Source organism: Pyrus communis, chromosome 13 (genome assembly GCF_041283825.1).
Source record: "Pyrus communis isolate YQ-2024b chromosome 13, ASM4128382v1, whole genome shotgun sequence".
In the NCBI taxonomy this organism is placed as follows: domain Eukaryota; kingdom Viridiplantae; phylum Streptophyta; class Magnoliopsida; order Rosales; family Rosaceae; genus Pyrus; species Pyrus communis.
Window position 1 is genome coordinate 18,963,394 of NC_142577.1, and position 17,994 is coordinate 18,981,387.

The 17,994-nt window shown below is 35.9% G+C and overlaps 1 protein-coding gene across 2 annotated transcripts; it reads right to left on the reverse strand.

Moving 5' to 3' along the window:
- Positions 1-6,136: 6,136 nt before the first annotated feature.
- Positions 6,137-9,990, reverse strand: LOC137737410 (putative serine/threonine-protein kinase WNK9). Of its 2 annotated transcripts, XM_068476869.2 has the most exons (7): positions 9,382-9,990; positions 9,224-9,261; positions 8,744-8,971; positions 8,411-8,631; positions 8,032-8,189; positions 7,510-7,948; positions 6,137-7,425 (listed from the first exon to the last, which is right to left on the reverse strand). In XM_068476869.2, exons 1-7 carry the CDS (start codon positions 9,454-9,456, stop codon positions 6,371-6,373), a joined length of 2,214 nt encoding a protein of 737 aa, XP_068332970.2. In that variant the 5' UTR covers positions 9,457-9,990; the 3' UTR covers positions 6,137-6,370. The 2 variants fall into 2 exon arrangements, with proteins under 2 accessions (XP_068332970.2, XP_088538593.1); XM_088682467.1 differs by lacking the exon at positions 9,224-9,261 and having other exon boundaries at positions 9,382-9,858.
- Positions 9,991-17,994: the final 8,004 nt, after the last annotated feature.

Consider the following 17,994-nt stretch of genomic DNA (forward strand, 5'->3'; position numbering starts at 1 on the left):
AAATGGGTGTTCAAAACTAAAAGAGATTCAAAAGGAAATGTAGAGAGACATAAGGCAAGGCTTGTGGCTAAAGGATTTACTTAAAAGGAAGGTGTGGATTTCACTCAAACATTTTCCCCCGTTTCCACCAAAAACTCATTTCGTGTGATTATGGCATTAACTGCACAATTCAACTTAGAACTTCATCAAATGGATGTTAAAACAACAATGGAGATGTGACAATTGGTAAAGGAGACAAACTCTCTACCAAGCAATGTCCCATAACTAAATTCGAGATTCAACAGATGTAGGACAAACCTTATGCTTCATTGGTTAGCAGTGTGATGTATGCTCAAGTTTGTACCAGACTAGATCTTGCATTTACATTAAGTGTTTTGGGAAGGTTTCAATTGAATCCACGACTTTCTCATTGGAATGCTGGAAAGAAAATACTCAGGTGCTTAAAGAAGATACAATCTTATGTATTGTGTTACCACTATGTTGAAGATCTAGAATTAACATGTTATACTGATGCTGATCTTGGAGGATGTGTTGATGAAAGAATGTTAACTAGTGGTTAAGTTTTTATGTTAGCTGGATGTGCAGTTTCATGGAAAAGTAAGAAGCAACAAACGAGGGCAGTGTCAACGATGGAGTCTGAGTATATTGAGTGTTTCAAGGCAAGAAGACAAGCAAACTGGTTGAATAATTTGATTTATCATATGAAAGTAGTTAGAAGCATTGAAAGGCCAGTGAAGACCTTCTGTGATAATACATCTACAATGTTCTTCGCCAATAACAATAAGAGTTATGAAGCATCAAGGTTGATGGATATTAAGTATCTGAAGGTGCAGGATAAAGTGAAAGAAAGTATTATAGACATTGAGCATATCAACACTCGTGATATGATAGCCAATCCTCTAACAAAAGCTATATATGTTACAAGTTTCAATAATCTTGTTACAAGTATGGGTTTACATAACTCATTTGATTAAGTTTGAATGTGGGAGTGAGACAATTATGGTTAATGTCTTGCCATTTTATGATGTATTATGAATGTACTTAATTGACTTAATGATTATAATGAATCAGTACAACACCAAATTATGTCAGGTGCATGTGTTAATTCTTGCAAGTTTCACATGTATGAGATATTCATTTAATATCTCAAGACCAAAGAAATGTGGGAGCACAATTAGTATACTATAATGATCCCAAATAAGGTTTCCTCATTGGCAATGCTTATATTTGATATGATAAGTTGTGATTTCAAAAGATTTGATGCAAACTTTAATATCAGCTTTTCTAAAGTTCGTCTGATGTATTGAATGATAAGTAGTCATAAGTCATTTTTGTTTAATAGCTCAGTGATCACATGTTACCTATTTAATGCAGCAATGTTAGAGTGTTTAATCTTGCTCATGTGGGATAATGTAAGGTTTTCTTTGGTGAGCTTCTTTGGTGAGCAAGATCAAACACCAAGTCATGCAATAACACAAGTAATATGAGCTATATATGAAATAAGACCTAATTAGGGTTGTAACCGGATAACAACCATTTGGAGGGAAAACTATAAGAAACTAATTTGAAATTAGAATGATGCAGTTCTGGTTTCTTTAACAACTGATTGCAACTGCTCACGTAATGGGAGGAAGCAGTTGCAATGTTGATATATATACATATATATATATATACACACACACACATACTTGGTCCCTTTTCTCGGTGGTCTGTCCTTGTTCCATATAGATTGGTTTGTCCCATTGAAAACTAGAGAACTCTAACGTGATTACAAGAGAAGAGAAGGCTAATCATTCTTCTAGGAATTAACTCTTCAAGTGCTGAAGATGGCTACGAATTCAGGTTAGATTTGTCAACCTTGTATACGAGTGTGGATGCAAATTTCTTCCTCCTTGATCTTGGACAAAATTACACCTACAAAACAAATAACACCTTAGGTCAAGGCCAAGAGCCTCACGCGCCCACAATGAATTGGGGGAGGGCTTTGGCCGAAGAACCTCCAATGACAAAGTTAGAATTTACAGAGAAAAGTGTTTGAGAGTTTTGGAGAATTTTAGCAAAAGTATGAACCTAGCTTTTTAGAGAACAATGGGTTCAATATATAGAGCATGGCCAGTCCCCTTTGGAGAAAAAGGTGGCCGGCCCTTTAGGGTATTTTTGGTGTGTAATGGGTGATAATTTTTGTAATGGGTGATTAATTGGTATAATGGGTGATTAATTGATATAATGGGTGATTTAATTGGTGATTAATGGATTAATTAGGAAATAAATCTATTAATTAACCAATTAACCTAATTTTTATGGAGTGTTTTGAAGGTTATGGAATGATTGCTTTGTAGAAAATATGGAATGAGGAATTATGAAATAATTTTGAATTTATTACCTTCTTTGGGCACTTTTGACTTGGTTGAGGGATAATTCCCAGTATACCTCAAGGATATTTTTGTCTTCTTCTATCCAAAAATCCACGTGTCGCCTTGTGATTATTTTTGGCTCCACAACGAAAGATTAAGGTTAATGCATGTTCATTTAATGTCCATGCACAGCGTAGGTTTACTGAGTATAAACATGCAAGGGTATGATGGTATCAATCTCTAAAAGGCCAACACTATGTCCCTCCTCTTGTTCTTGTATTTTCTTTTTCAAGAGGGGTAAAGTGTATATCCCTTCCCTCCCCCCCCCCCCCCCCAAAAAAAAAATTTTCTTATATTTTGTTTTTCTTGTTTTATAAGAGGTAATGTTTATGTCCCTTCTGACTACATGTAACTTCTTTTTTCATATCAACAAATTTTCCGCGTACCGTCGATGTTAAAAAAAAAAAAAGAAGGAGAAATTAGGTTTTCATCCTTCCTTTTGCTACTCCATTGATTAAAATCCTATTCATTTTCAATTTTTGATCAAAGTCCTTGAGTATTAATAACATCATTAATTATTTCAATAATAAATTTTTTTTTTTATTTCTAAATATATTCATTTAAAGTTAAAAATGTTACAATTAGTATATTTATATTTATAAATAAAATTTTTATCATATATTTTTAGTTTTAGTTTGTACCCATTTTTAATTTGTAATTCTTTTTTAATTTGTACCAAATTTCTTTTCAGTTTTAATTTGTACCCATATATTAATTTCTTTTTGTGCCCTTATTTTTTAAAGTTTATTTGTATTTGTACCCATATATTTTTTTATTTGTACTTTTTATTTTGCTAAATGTACCCATGCTAATTATATGTACCCATTCATGTAAAACTTTTAAATCTTAAAATGTACTCATTCTTAAATATACCAATTTGTTATATGTAAAATCTACAATTTTTTTATATAAAATCTATTCAATTTTTTTTCTAATCCATTTTTAAACTTATATGGGTACATTCTTTTTTCTTTGATTTTAAAATGTATCCATGTCAAGTTTAATCGAAGAAATTTACTAATGTTATTAAGCCTAATATCTTCTTCTTTTTATTTTTTTTTATTTTTTTATTTTTGTGATTTTGAAGAATGTATGTCACATCCCGACCCGGGGCGCACCACTTCCCGGGCCCGCTCCACCACCGTAGCACGATATTGTCCGCTTTGGGCCCCGACCACGCCCTCACGGTTTTGTTTCTGGGAACTCACACGAGAACTTCCCGATGGGTCACCCATCCTGGGAATGCTCTCGCGCGCTACTCGCTTAACTTCGGAGTTCCTACGGAACCCGAAGCCAGTAAGCTCCCAAAAGGCCTCGTGCTAGGTAGGGATGAGAATATACATATAAGGATCACTCCCCTGGGCGATGTGGGATGTCACAATCCACCCCCCTTAGGGGTCCGATGTCCTCGTCGGCACACGCGCGACCAGGGTTAGGCTCTGATACCAAATTGTCACATCCCGACCCGGGGCGCACCACTTCCCGGGCCCGCTCCACCACCGTAGCACGATATTGTCCGCTTTGGGCCCCTACCACGCCCTCACGGTTTTGTTTCTGGGAACTCACACGAGAACTTCCCGATGGGTCACCCATCCTGGGAATGCTCTCGCGCGCTACTCGCTTAACTTCGGAGTTCCTACGGAACCCGAAACCAGTAAGCTCCCAAAAGGCCTCGTGCTAGGTAGGGATGGGAATATACATATAAGGATCACTCCCCTGGGCGATATGGGATGTCACAATGTACCCATGTTTTGATACAATTAATTTTTTGGTTAATTTTGATGAATGTGCCCATGTTTATACACACACACACAATAGTATATTTATATTTTAATATTTTTAATCCCATAAATTATGGTTTTTTTTATTTAAAATCTCATTTATATAAACAACTAAAATTTCTGATTTTTAATTTAAAAAATATAGTAACGTACATAGAAATAAATTATCACATTAATTTTAGGAATCTTGATCAATAATTAAAAATCAACAAGATTTCAATCAAAGAATATTCATAACTAAGAACCGTATCCAAAGTCTCCCAAAAAAAAAAACATGCATAACAAAGGTTCTAATAGTGCGCTTGTGTGGTTAACGTCACCGACTCTGGAATTCTGACATTGTTTTCTTGATCACCTGTTGGTGCGGAAAAGTCATAGAAGTTTAACGGGAAAGTGGGGAGGTTAGGGGCTGACGAGGATGACAGGAACTGGACATATACTCAATGCGTCGTAGTAGTGATGGTGATGGTAATGGTGGTGATGGTGGTCAATAATTTCTTTTATGTACGGTCAAGCCTTACTTTTCATTATTATTATTATTATTATTGTTTTTTTTTTTTTTTTTTTTTTTTTTTTTTTTCCTCTGATGGGCTGATACTTAACCCACTCCATATGGGAGGCTGTTTTGAGAGAACTTTTAAAAGAGTGATGAGAAATGGAATCTGTCTACGCGTGAAAGTGCTTATCGTACAATCACGTTTTCTATAGCTCGCAAGGCAGAAAGCTGTTTCAATGATTTCATGCTGCACGCGGGGGGATAGATATGCAATCATGCAAACATTGGTTACCAAAGTGAAACGAAAGCCTGATACACTCAACAACGTTTTTAATAATGCATCATTGTGCTCTGGATTATGGTTTGCTTATTGATCTTCGATTTGTGTTGGCAATCGCGTATTCATGAGTTTTTTGTGGTGAGGCAAGATTAGAGACGTTCAAACACTGATTTTCAAGAGAAGGTCGGAAGTATTCCTTACCACAATATCTAGCTTCTAAAATAACTATTTCCAACACTTATACTAGCATTTTGTCGAACACCTTGCTCAAATGACACATATCCTCAAAGAGTACGTTAATGTAATGTGAGGCAACTTCAAGGATACTACAAAAATTGGCAATAGCCAAACACGGGCAATAGCCTTCACTTGCCCTAGTGTACATCCGTCATTAAATACTAAAATTGCAGCAGAGAGTTACTGTTGTTCATATTTAACCTCAACGTAACTTTGAAATAGTCATTGGATACGGTTACGACCAATAGTCATTTGGTGTAGTGATACCTGATTTGGAGGAAATGCTCATCCTCAAATATCATAGCACAAGTTGACAACTTGGTGAGGCCAAAATTCACATGGCGCCACAGTGAGGTCCATGATACATAAACCAGTGGAGCTATATGGTAGACTCTCAGCTGGACCATTCTACTTTTGTTCTTTAAAACCAGCAACCATCCCAAAGTCCTCTTAAAGTGGTATTTTTTTAGGAGCTTTTACCTTATGTAAAGAAGAAAAAGAAAAGGAAGGTTGGGCGGAGGAAAGGGAAGTAGATCATTAACAACAGACAAAATTGTAGCTGTTGCCTGTTGGTCTACTGACCTAGTATTCCTCTAGGTGCTATACTAAGTTACATACATTGTTATCTCATTTTAGGCGGCTTAAGCTTTTGTAATCTAATATCATCGGAATAAGAAACAAGATACCATTCCTCTAGTGGTCGTCTAACATTCTTGACATTTTTTGGTATTGGGAGCAAGTATTGGGAACTTGTCTCAATGACTAGAAGAACTTGCATGTCACGAGGTATATTCATTTGTAAAGGCATTCTATAGACCAGAAAGAAATGTATCAACTAATTTACTCCCATCACTGATTCACTATCATCTGCAGTCATCATAAATCACATTAACTCTTATCTCCTTCCTTCTGAGATATGAGACACAAATTCATGTAATCAAGCCTTGTTACTTTCATGTTAGTGGGTAATGTTCATTGATTCAATTGTTTTACCTGGAATTGTTTCAAAACCTACAAGCTGTAAATTACATCTCTGCTTGTACTGTTGTACAAGTAATATCCATCACATTCGTTTTTCGTATCGGTGAAAAGAGGCAGCTGCTAGTATTATTTGAGGGTGTGGTGTAAACCTGGTGACAGAAATAGAGAAGTTGGCAGGCCCTTAAACATCTATAGCATCGACCGGTAGAGAAGTTGCCCGGTGAAGGGAGTGTGGAAGCAATGCACCAATGTAGAAACTCTTTGCAGTGATGATTTGTTCAGGACTGTAAGCCCCATCAAATGCCTCGTGATTTTGGACACCAGGGCTTGCCAAATGTTTCTTTTCAGCATCCACCGGAGAATATGTGAAATGCTTCCCCGAGGACAACGATTTCAAGGAAGGTTTTTTGTTTTCTTTCGTCCGCTGGGGCGAAGCCGAGGACATTGAAGCTCCATTTGTTTCCCTGTTCCCTGAGTGATTTGAATTTGGACTTAGGCTTGAAGCTTTCGGTCTAGCTCCAAGCTGTTGGTCCCTAATCTCCCTCAACTGCATTTGATACGTTGCTTTGAGCCATCGTAGTTCTTGACGAAGCTCGTTCTCATAATCATCTAACCGATCAGAACTGGCTGAAAGTTTCTCTGAGAAAGATTTTCTTGCTTTCGAATCGCTCTGGTTGTCCATCATTATAATTCTCTCTTCCTTACCAAAGTTTGTTACATCCAATGCTTCATGATTTTCGTTGCATTGGATATCACTCGAATCTCCTGAACCTTGTGAACTTAATTCCGGTCCTTCTCTTTGAGCCCAGATATCAGCATAGTGCAAGCCATCAGAATGGTTTGATGTTCTAGGTGCACCTGTAAGACTATGCTCTGCGCCTTCAACTTGGTATGTAATCTCTTCGAAACGTCCATGGACAGCAGCTGATCCGTGTTTTGAGCACTGAAGAACTTGGAGGTGCTTGACGCCTGGAATATCTGGTGATGCATAATCCAAAATGGAACCATACGAAGCACAATTTTGACAAAAACTTGCATTATTGCAATGGGGAATTTCTTCTATGCCACATCCCTTAATCCACTCCGGTACCAAGGTAGTAATTTCACCATCAATCATCTCTGCTATTTTTGTAACATCTTGGTCTGTGATATCAAGCTCAGAAACCATCTCTCTGGCAACACTCAATGCCGTGTCATTCTCAGTATCAAAAGGGAAATAGATGTTTCGGATGCGGCCTGAAGAGAAAAGGAACGTTTAGTTTCATTTCAGAATTTACAGGACACAACAGCACATGTATGCAGTTAGACTGAAACTTTTACCTTCTTTATCTGCAATTCTGAGCCTTAAAAAGATGCCATCGTCTTCTTTTCGCCTCCCCTTGATTGTGAGGTCAACATCTCCCAAATGCTCATCCTCTTGACAAGCGAAGAGATCAATTTCGCTCAATCCATAATCAATCGGATTGTAGTCCAAATCATTTTCTGTTTCGTAACCAAGATAATTGCCATGCCCGTTGCTCAAAGAGCTGTTACTTTGATGAAGTGAAGAGTGAGGTTGTCTTAAGAGAGGCCCTATTTCATACATATCTCTTTGATACTCTATTGGCCTTAAATCGTATCCGTAGTCATCAACCTGGAGAAAAGGGTCTCTCAAAAGCTCCCTAGCAGAAAGCCTATGAGAGACGGTCACTAAGCATTTCTCAACAAAACGCCGCACCTCAGGATCCTTCACCTTGAACAGGGCTTCTGGCTTTTTCCCCTGTATCAAAAATTAAATACATAAATCATTTGGAAGAAACAAAAACCAACTAGAAAAGTAACTTGAGAGTTCAGAGTTCCTACATTGATAACTTTCTTATAGATTTGAGCAGGATGAGTGCATTCACTATATGGATATTCAAAGGTAACCATCTCCAAGATGCACATCCCAAAAGAATAAATGTCAACCAACTCATTGTATTCCTCTTCGTAAACCTCTGGAGCCATGAACTCCGGTGTTCCTGAGCAAGTGGAAAGAAACCAAAGGAAAAGAGAGAGAAACAAGACAAAGATGAGATGATCTCAAAGAACAAAAACTCTATCAAATTAGTTCATTAGAGAAAAACAAATATCCGGAAGTTCGTTATGAACAATGGCATATGCTTGAAGAACCTCAAATTGTCAAGCAATTCTACATATTCTAATCACTGAAAAGACATTCAAGCACCTAGAAATGACCTACCAACACAACGATCAGCGTGGGATTTACGGAGGACAGCAGCGAGGCCAAGATCACCAATCTTGACCTCACCTTGGTTTCCATTGATGAAAATGTTGTCACACTTGAGATCTCTGTGGATCACAGGAGGGTCATGGCTGTGAAGATAGAGAAGCCCTTTCAAAATCTGCCTGCACCAATGCTTCACTGCCCTGATATTAACTCTCTTGTGTTTTAGCCTATACCTACACACAAAAACCAATAAATAAATAAAAAAAAAAAAAAAACCCCACATTGAATAATCAACAAAAATTTACAGTCTCGGACCAGAAAACAAAGGGTGAAACTGAAACTTACTGCCTGAGAGTACCAGAAGTAAACATCTCAGTAACAAAGTTGATATTTCTGTTGGTACTATCAACCCAAGAGGAGTAAAACTTCATGATATTGTTGTGTTTCAAGGTCTTGAGTAGATGAATTTCGCGGTATAGCCTCTCGAGATCCTCAGGGTTTCTCAGAAAATCATAAAGCTTCACCTGATTCCATGCCACTTCAATCCCTTCATACTCATCAAAGGCCCTATATCTGCAAAAACCAACACAAACTATGAACAAAAATACATTTTTTTAACACAAAAATTCATACTTGGGCATCAATTTGAAAAAGGTTTTGAATTTAACCACATAAAAATATATACTTGTGCATAAATTCAAAAGGGTTTTGACTGAACAAACCACATACAAATTCAAACTTCTACGGTATTTTGAGAGGGTTTTGATTAAACCACATAAAAAGTCAAACTTATGCATTAATTTGAAAATGGTATTGAAACCATACACTGTTTTTGAAGCTCCTTTGCCAAGAACTTCATTGTACTGCAAAAAAAAAAAAAAACAGCAAACTTGGGAGTTAAAAACAAAATTATTAACTAACCTAAATAGCAAAAAGGCATGAAAATTGAAAACAAATTAGAGGAAAGGAGAAGAGGAGCTTACTCTTCCATATCTTCCAGTAGGATCAACCTCTACAAACTCAGAGAATTCTTCTTCAGAAGCAGTACCACCATTCATTCCTTTTTTATTTTAACCTATTAATTTCTCTATGTTAAACTGTTTCTTCTCACCATATATATCAAATCTTGTTATCTCAATCAATACAGAGTTACAGAGAGAGAGAGAGAGGGGGAGAGAGAGAGAGAGAGAGAGAGAGAGAGATGAATCATCCAATGCTAATGGAGGCTGATATGGTAATGAATATTAATAATAAAATGGAGGGAAGAAATAGAATGGTGGTTGTTTATTGTGGAGGGAAGAAGAGGAAAGCAGAGATCCTTGGAGAGTCCATCAGGAGGAGGACAAAGATAATTGCCAACTACAACAAACAACTACTCAGAAACAACAGGCCCCAAAACCACAGAACCTGACAAAACAAAGAAAACCCATCTCCCTTTCACCTTCCCGTCCTTCTCTATCTCTTCACGAGCTGCAGTTAAAACATTTAAACCAACTACTTGAACGACATGGACCAACCAACCAAGCTTCCTAACTTTTAATTTTTATCTTCTTTTCTTTAACGTATATATTATGGAAGCGATATCCAAAACCAAACAATCTTTTCTTATTCTGCATACATTTATTTAATTTTTATTTTAAATAATTTCTTAATTAAATTTAAAGGCTAAAAATTAATAAACTTTTTTGATATATTGGAGTTTATTTTTATTTTTATTTTTTTATCACCACCATGAAGTTGTGGTACAGTTTTGATGAGTGTGGTTTAATTTGGAGGAGGATTATCTACCCTCCTAATCTTTCTACTCTTCTATACCCTCTTTTTTGAACGGTCGTAGTTAAGCCACGTCAACATCTTATATTGATTTTTTTTTATAAAAATAATAAGATAAAAAGTAATGTATAAGAGGAGGGGATGAAAAAGAATGAGAATAGGAAGGTAAAGAATTCTCCTCCGTTTAATTTATATGCTACACAAATTTCGAAACTAATACTTATCTAACAATAGTTAATTCAGCGGTAAAATTTGGTGAGCAAAATGTTGGACCAGGATCCTCTCCTAATCTAAGGATGAGGATCCTCATGATCAAGGGATGTGGACCGTTGAATGAAAACTAACGGTCATAATTATTATAACTTTAAAGGGACCCCCTGTTTGTAGCCGTTAAATTTTCATCCAACGACCCACATCTCTTGATCATGAGGATCCTCATCCTTAGATTAGGAGAGGATCCTTATCCCAAAATGCTCACAACAAAGTTGACACATATGGAGGTGAGCCCTATCATTTTATATGTTGGTTTCGTATGTATTGAAGAGTGTGTCAATATACATTCAGTTTTCCGTCTAAATAACTGCTTCAGCCGAAAGTAAATAAAAATGTACAAGAAGAGACAAATAGTATGTGAAAGTTTCGTCTATTATATACAGAATTGATTTATTATGTAAATGTGCTATTTTATGGTTTTGTGGCACAAATGAGAATGTGGAACCTTTTCATTTCGGGGAAAGTTTTAAATTTAAATCACGAAAATCTTGTGAAAGACTTTATAGTTGGAAAATGGTAGGTGTGATGGGTCCTACAGAAAACTTCATACTATGCTCTTTTTTTACCCTGTTCATCTTATATTGGCTTGTTCTATTTTATCGACCTATTTGACCATATTTTAGAATGACTAAAAGTATTTATTTGGCTAAAAAAACGCATTTGGGAAGTTGGTAGAAAATGTTCTGAGTTATAAAAGTACTTTTAGGAATCACATGAACCTTTTTATAAACATTTTGTTATATTTTAAATACCGCATATTCAATAAGCACTTGTAAACAAAAGTGGCTTCTACAAAAGTACTTTTATATATTAGGCTCGATTTGAAAACAAAGGCTAAACAGGGTGTGAAAAACAATCTCCTCTTATCTCTTGTATTTTGTTGTACCTTTCGGGTATTAAATATATTTTCCTTTTCTTTTATAATGACATTGAATATGGGTTCTAATTTACGTTCAATTGTACAGTTCTCTTTCCAACTCTTCCGTCGTTCTAATTTACGTTCAATCGTACAGCTCTCTTTCCAACTCTTCCATCGTCTTGGTTGTTAACTTTGAATAGGTTCGAATTGAACTTCAAATTGTAGCCTAAACTGAAATCAAGTTAATAACCAAGCAAAAATTTTATGATTCTCTAACTATATTCCTAACCTTTTAACCGCTAAAGATTTAACAATTAAAAAAATCTGAAATATCTTATACTCCGAAGCAGAAGCACGTAGAAACCTCACGATTGCATGGCATGTGATTTATATGATAAAAAGTCGATGCGTCTGTACTTTTGCGTCAAGGCCTGCAGTGAATGAATATTGGTCCCCATGCAATGCAGGTCCTGCGTACCAAATATTGTTAGGTGAATGATACCATCTATATAACAGAAGCTACCGTTCTCAAAACTAATAAGTCTACACAAAAACCTAACCAGAGCATATAATTGAGTATACATGTACTGCTGCGGGCAAAAGGAGCAAAGACTGGAGATGCACATGCATGGGAGTCCTACATATTCAACCAAATTCAAGACTAGTTATGGCTTAGCTTTTGTGTTGTAATCATATTTAATTTTGGTGTTTTAGCGCGCGTGTCAATAAAAATGACATTTTAGACTCATATTATCTTGTGGTAGATTTGTATTGTGAAGTTTTCAACTCATAAATGATGCATATGTATACATGAATTTAACTAAGTTGGTTAGAGCAGTATCTTTGCTCCTTTACACTGAGGGTGTGTTTACGCACCCGTAATCAGAATGAAAATAAGGAATCCGATTCCGATTACGGATAACTCTTTTGTTTACTACAATTTAGAGGAATCAAAAGTGTGTGGGACCCACACTAAAAATGGAATTCAATTCTTGAAATCGGAGGAATTGGACTCCCTCCATGGGTGAGGTATTTGGATTCCGGGATGGTGAAGGAATCGGGAATGCATTTCTTCTTTCCTATTATGCCCTCTCATCAAGAGGCTTCGCATATGCTTCGACAGACGCAACACTGCTGAGTGTTGGAACTGGGAAGATGAATTTGAACTAGTATCCCAGACTTCCCTAGAAAACTTCCATTTTTATTCTGATGGTGACTATGGTCTTCCATCGAGTGTTGGATCCTTCTACAAGCCCCTAAAGAAATAGCCATTTTAGCCAATTCTAAAGTTAATCTCCAATAGATGTATAAATACTTCAAAATCTTTTTCTGGACATCCACCCTCCCGTTGTAGTTCCACATCTTACACAACCCAGCAACCCTTTCCGGCTCTCTCCCGCCCCAACCTCCCATGCTGCAAATTCTTCTTCTTCGTGTTGAATAAAGTCCCAATTCAAATGACCTACAAAAATATCATTGAACATACAACAAAAATTAAAGATTCGAAGATAAGAAATACAAAATAAACAAGGAATTTAATTGGGGTGGGTTGAGGTTGAAGAAGATTGAGAAGATGCAGGTGTGGCGGTGGTGGGTGCTTCCAAGTGAGGGAGAAAGAGAAGAGTTGATCCCGGGGGGGGGGGGGGGGGGGGGAGAGAGAGAGAGAGAGAAAGAGGTGAAAATAATTTGGGCGTTGGATCTGAGTCCATTTTAAAGTAACTAATGAAAATGTGATTAAAAATAAATATAGATGAAATAAAAATAAAAATAAAGAACTAAAGGGCATTTTAGTTATTATATTGATTTCTATTCCGATTCAAGTGAATTAGTAAACAACTGATATGAAATTCATTTCATTTTTACTCTGATTCCAGAACATTTAAGTAAATAGCTTCAACATGAATCCAATTCTAACTCTTCCACAATTTAATTCCTCCTCAATCCAATTCCTCTATTTTGATTACGGTTACGTAAGCGCGCCATTAAGTTTGAATATTTCTTTCCATAGTTTAGATGAATTGAGTCTAAAATTTATTTCACTTGAATCACATAATACAATGAAATTGAAAAGTGAAATATGAGTTAGGAGATTATATTAGTGGAGACTTAACCTAATAAATTCTTAGCTCTTTGTGTAAGTTACACACTTATTTTTGTGTTTTTAATTTAAATGAATTTAGTTTGTGAAATTTTATTTTACCCAACTATTCTCATTCTACACCCAATTTTAATATTTTTACACCTAAACTCTCAATTTTATCCTTATAAAAAAGTGCAGCACTACTAAAAAAACTTTATGATGTTTTGGTTAGTAACTTTGTAAATACTATCTGTTTAATTCCTTTTAAATTTGTGAGATGCCTCTTCTCGCATGAAATACGAACTCCGCCACTAATGAGTATGTGTTGGGATCGTGTTCGACGCAACTTTTGTTAGCGGAGAAGATGGCAAAGCTAAAGTTGAGAGGGAGTCACGTGGTGGTTGTTTGGGTGGTGGCGCGATGTCTGGTGGGGGATGGGTTTTCAGCAGTCGTGTTGAAAATGGGAGTAGAATGATTATTTTGTGTTACGATAAAATGGGAATTGTAAATAATATTTTTTTTGTTAATGTATAAAAATAAGGAAAATGAATCATCTCCGGATCCTTTTCCACCTAATCCACCTAGTTCGAAATCCGAGCCGTTGAAATTTAATCCAACGGCTACAGTTATTATTACTTTTGGAGAGGTTTCCTGTTTGTAGCCGTTGAATCAAATTTCTAGTCTCAGACTAAGTGGATTAGGTGGAAAGGGATCCGGAGTGAATTCCTTTCCAAAAATAGGCACCCATGATTGCTGTCCTTCGTCTGCTTTGTTGATAATATGTTCGTTTTTGGTCCTCTATGATATAAAACTACATGATTTGCCAAAGGTAGAACAACATTTTGAAGTTCTCTATTAGGATTTTTGTTGTATTATGTGTACGCTTGTTTCCTTGATTTTACACAGTATTTATAACTGTTCTATTTGTCTCATCAACCATTTTGGAATGTTTGTTTGGTTCTTTTCATAAATTTATAATCTGAGGAGGAGCAGGTGCTGTATTTATTTTTAAGTTGCAAGTGAAAAGAACAAAAACATAAGAAGTTCGAATACAACATTGACACGCATCGCACTGCATACAAGATAATTTGTATCGGTTCTCACTTGGTGATTTGTGATACGATTTTATAAAACCTTAGACCTGGAGATGTTTTGTTTTGTTTTGTTTCATCACGAGATTAAGTAGAGAGTATATATAGTTCTTAATTAATAATCGTGAGTCATGCTGCCTTTTGTTTTGTGTTTTATGGTCGAAACGAATCATGCTGCAGGCCTGCAGCAGATTGGCATCTGTGTTGAATTGTTAATGTCATGGTACCATGAACCAATGGGGGGACACCACTCCTTTATTGAACACACAACCACCACTCCTTTACGAAATTGGATGTTGAGAGTAGTTGAAAATTGGATGTTGAGAGTAACTAATCAACTAATTAAATCCTTTCCCAAACAGCCACTCAATGTTACAGTCTAATAGTATTTTTCTTCTCTAGTAAGTGAGAGATCTTATGTTCAATTATCGCCAAAGATGAATTTAAACTATATTATTGCTAGCCCCCTGTGAGCTCACTCCTCCACCCCTTAGACCTACTCCAACTCTTGGAGTAAAACTCAAATTTTTGGTTCTAAACTTACCCTAACTTGCTTCAACTTGGGGCAAATATGAGTTTTAACCCAAAACTTATTACTAGGACAAATTTAGACCAGGATTCCCCTGGGTTAGTGGGGCTGCCCCACCATATATGTGTATTTTTTTTAGTTTTAAATTTATAAATTCATTCAATCCAACTACTAAGATCTAATATGATTAAATCCTATAGTAAAAGAAAGGCTTAAATGTTAAAATGGTCCCTATGTTTTAGTCATTGGGTCAATTTAGTCCTTATGCTTTCAATTTAGACAATTTGGTCATTGTGTTTATCTCTGTTAGCCAATTAAGGACATTTCCGTCTAATTTTTGTAAAAAAAATATATAAATTATTATAACTTATTTATAAAATTATAATTTATTTGATTTAAAATATTTAAAAATTAAATTAAATTAAATTAAAAATTAAAAGAAAAAGTATTCTCCTCTCAACTCTCTGACCTCTTCCCTAACATTACCCCATCTCCTTTCTATGTCACAACCTTAATCATTTTTCAGATTGAAAGTTTTATCTCTTATGTGTTATTTCTCATTGGTTTACATTTTCTGTAAAGAGAAAGGGTAATTATATCTCATACGATTTTTATTATGAATTTTTAAAAGAGATTGGATGAAATGTCCTTAATTGGTTAACAGAGAAACACGAGGACTAAGTTAGCCAAATTGAAAACACGGAGACTAAATTGGTCATATGGCTATAACACAGGGACTATTTTGACATTTAAGCCTAAAAAAAAGATCTAATGGTCCAACTTTAATCCAACGGTTCAAGTAATTAAAAAAATATTCTTTGCTCAAGTAATTTAAAACATTTTTTTTATGTATTTCATATTCTTTCATATTGTTCTACAAGTTTCATGGTGTCGGTTTAGTGATTTTCAATATTTTTGAGTTTAAAATTTTAGATTTTAACCTAAGAGTTGGAGATGATTTTAGTGTAGATAATATCATTTGTTAAAAACCAATAAGTTAAGTACATGTAGGTACACAAATAAATTGGACCACAAGCAGCCCTAAGCAGTCTTCAAAAATGTGAAGCCTTCACCATAGTGGAAGTTGGTCCAATATGATAAAAGCAGATGACACTTTACTACCGTTTTAGTTTGGTTTAGGTCAAGACATGCATGTGACGTGTGACCTTATGGCGGGAATCGAATTGGGAAATTTGGAAAACTAACCAAATTTTGGAGCAAGATTCAATTAAGATAAGGAGATTCGAAGTAGAATTGAATAAGTTCAAAACCACCCGTGCTCCTTGAAGTTCCTTAGACAACCCAAAACCCCATTCAATCATAGAAGAAAACAAAACCCAAAGTTCAACCTTCGGAGAAAATGAGAGAAAGAGATAGGGACCATCGCATTTTGGGTCTTTCACCAACAATTTGGTTCGAGAGCCGATCTTAGAAATGGAGGTCCCAATTGAGGGGCTGAGATGTTGTGGAAGGGCAGCAGACACTGAAGTGAGCGAAGGCCTCGTTGTAAGCTTGGTGGTGCAAGTGCTCGAACTCAAGGATTACATTATCGTAGTTGAAAATCAGAAATTGGAGAGTAGAGGAGGAAGCTGATTGAGACTAGGTGTGAGAGTCATCTTCATGTGGAGGAGGTCGAAAAAATTTTGGGGGTTCTAAACTAAATGAAGGTTGTCTGTGAGAGTATAAAAGAAGAAGAGAAAGGGATCGTGCTGCATGCCATGACTGGCTGTGCTTAGGTTGGGATGTGATGGGTTAGGTTTTTGTGGTTTTGGATTATCTTTTATACTATAGAAGGGACAGAGATGACGGTAAAAGACAATTAAGCCTTTTGTTTTTTGGTTTTTTTTTTTTTTGTTTTTTTTTGAAAACTTTATTTTAAGGGTGTATTAGTATTTCATATCAACTTTTAGTTATAATTATTAAAAATTTAAAATGATGGTTAGAATTCTATTTAGAGTCTACAATTTAGTTATTTTTTCAAATTTCCCAATCGAATTACCTGAATGCGCCTGCGCTTTTACCAAAACGGCGTCAACGTACAACATCGACCTTGAATGGTCCGCTTGGACAGAACGCAGCCGCCCGTGTTGTGACTCTCTCTAGTTCTTTTGCTCCTCTTTACTCTTTTATGAATTATATGCCATTTTAAAAATAAATAAAAAAACTGTAGAGGAATATTCCTTCTGTATGAATAAAGTAAGGTGTAATTGGATTATTAGTCTCGTGGTTATACGATAATTGGAAGATAATTTCTGTGATAAAAAAAATTAGAATTTAAGCTCATATAGTGAAGTTTTATAGTTTTTATATGCTAACAATTAATGGAGGGTTGACAAAATTTTCAAACTTGGGCCTAAATTCTAGAGACTTCACCACAGGAGTTTTGTGATATCTCACATTGCTCAGGAGAGTGATCCTTATATGTATATTCTCATCCCTACCTAGCACGAGGCCTTTTGGGAGCGCACTAGCTTCGGGTTCCGTAGGAACTCCAAAGTTAAACGAGTAGCGCGCAAGAGCATTCCTGGGATGAGTGACCCATCAGGAAGTTCTCATGTGAGTTTCTAGAAATAAAACCGTGAGGACGTAGTTGGGGTCTAAAGCGGACAATATCGTGCTATGATGGTGGAGCGGGGCTCATGAAGTGGTCCCCCGGGCTGGGATGTGACAAGTTTAAATCCTAATTTTTTACCACAAAAGTTATCTTTCAACTACCACACTATCTTGATGAAGACTAATAATCCAACTAGACCTAAAAGTAAAACAGACCACAATATTTACCTACTCTCTCGAATGAATGAGTTATGACACGTGGTATTATGGTTTAATGATATTTTTGTTTACTTATAAGTACGAAATTTTATATTCGATCATTGCCAAAGCGCCAACTATAGATAATATATTTTATTAAAAAAATAAAAGTATTATTGAAATATTTGAGTTGGATTCTCATTTGCTCTTTGAAAGGTAAAAAATGGTAAAAAGCAAAAC

Excerpts from the sequence above, each read along its gene's own strand:
- LOC137737410 (XM_068476869.2), bottom strand. The coding sequence starts at position 9,456 with ATGAATGGTGGTACTGCTTCTGAAGAAGAATTCTCTGAGTTTGTAGAG. Across the intron at positions 9,262-9,381 it reads CTACTGGAAGATATGGAAGA|TACAATGAAGTTCTTGGCAA; the intron begins GTAAGCTCCTCT and ends TTTTTTTTGCAG. Across the intron at positions 8,190-8,410 it reads CCACGCTGATCGTTGTGTTG|GAACACCGGAGTTCATGGCT; the intron begins GTAGGTCATTTC and ends CCACTTGCTCAG.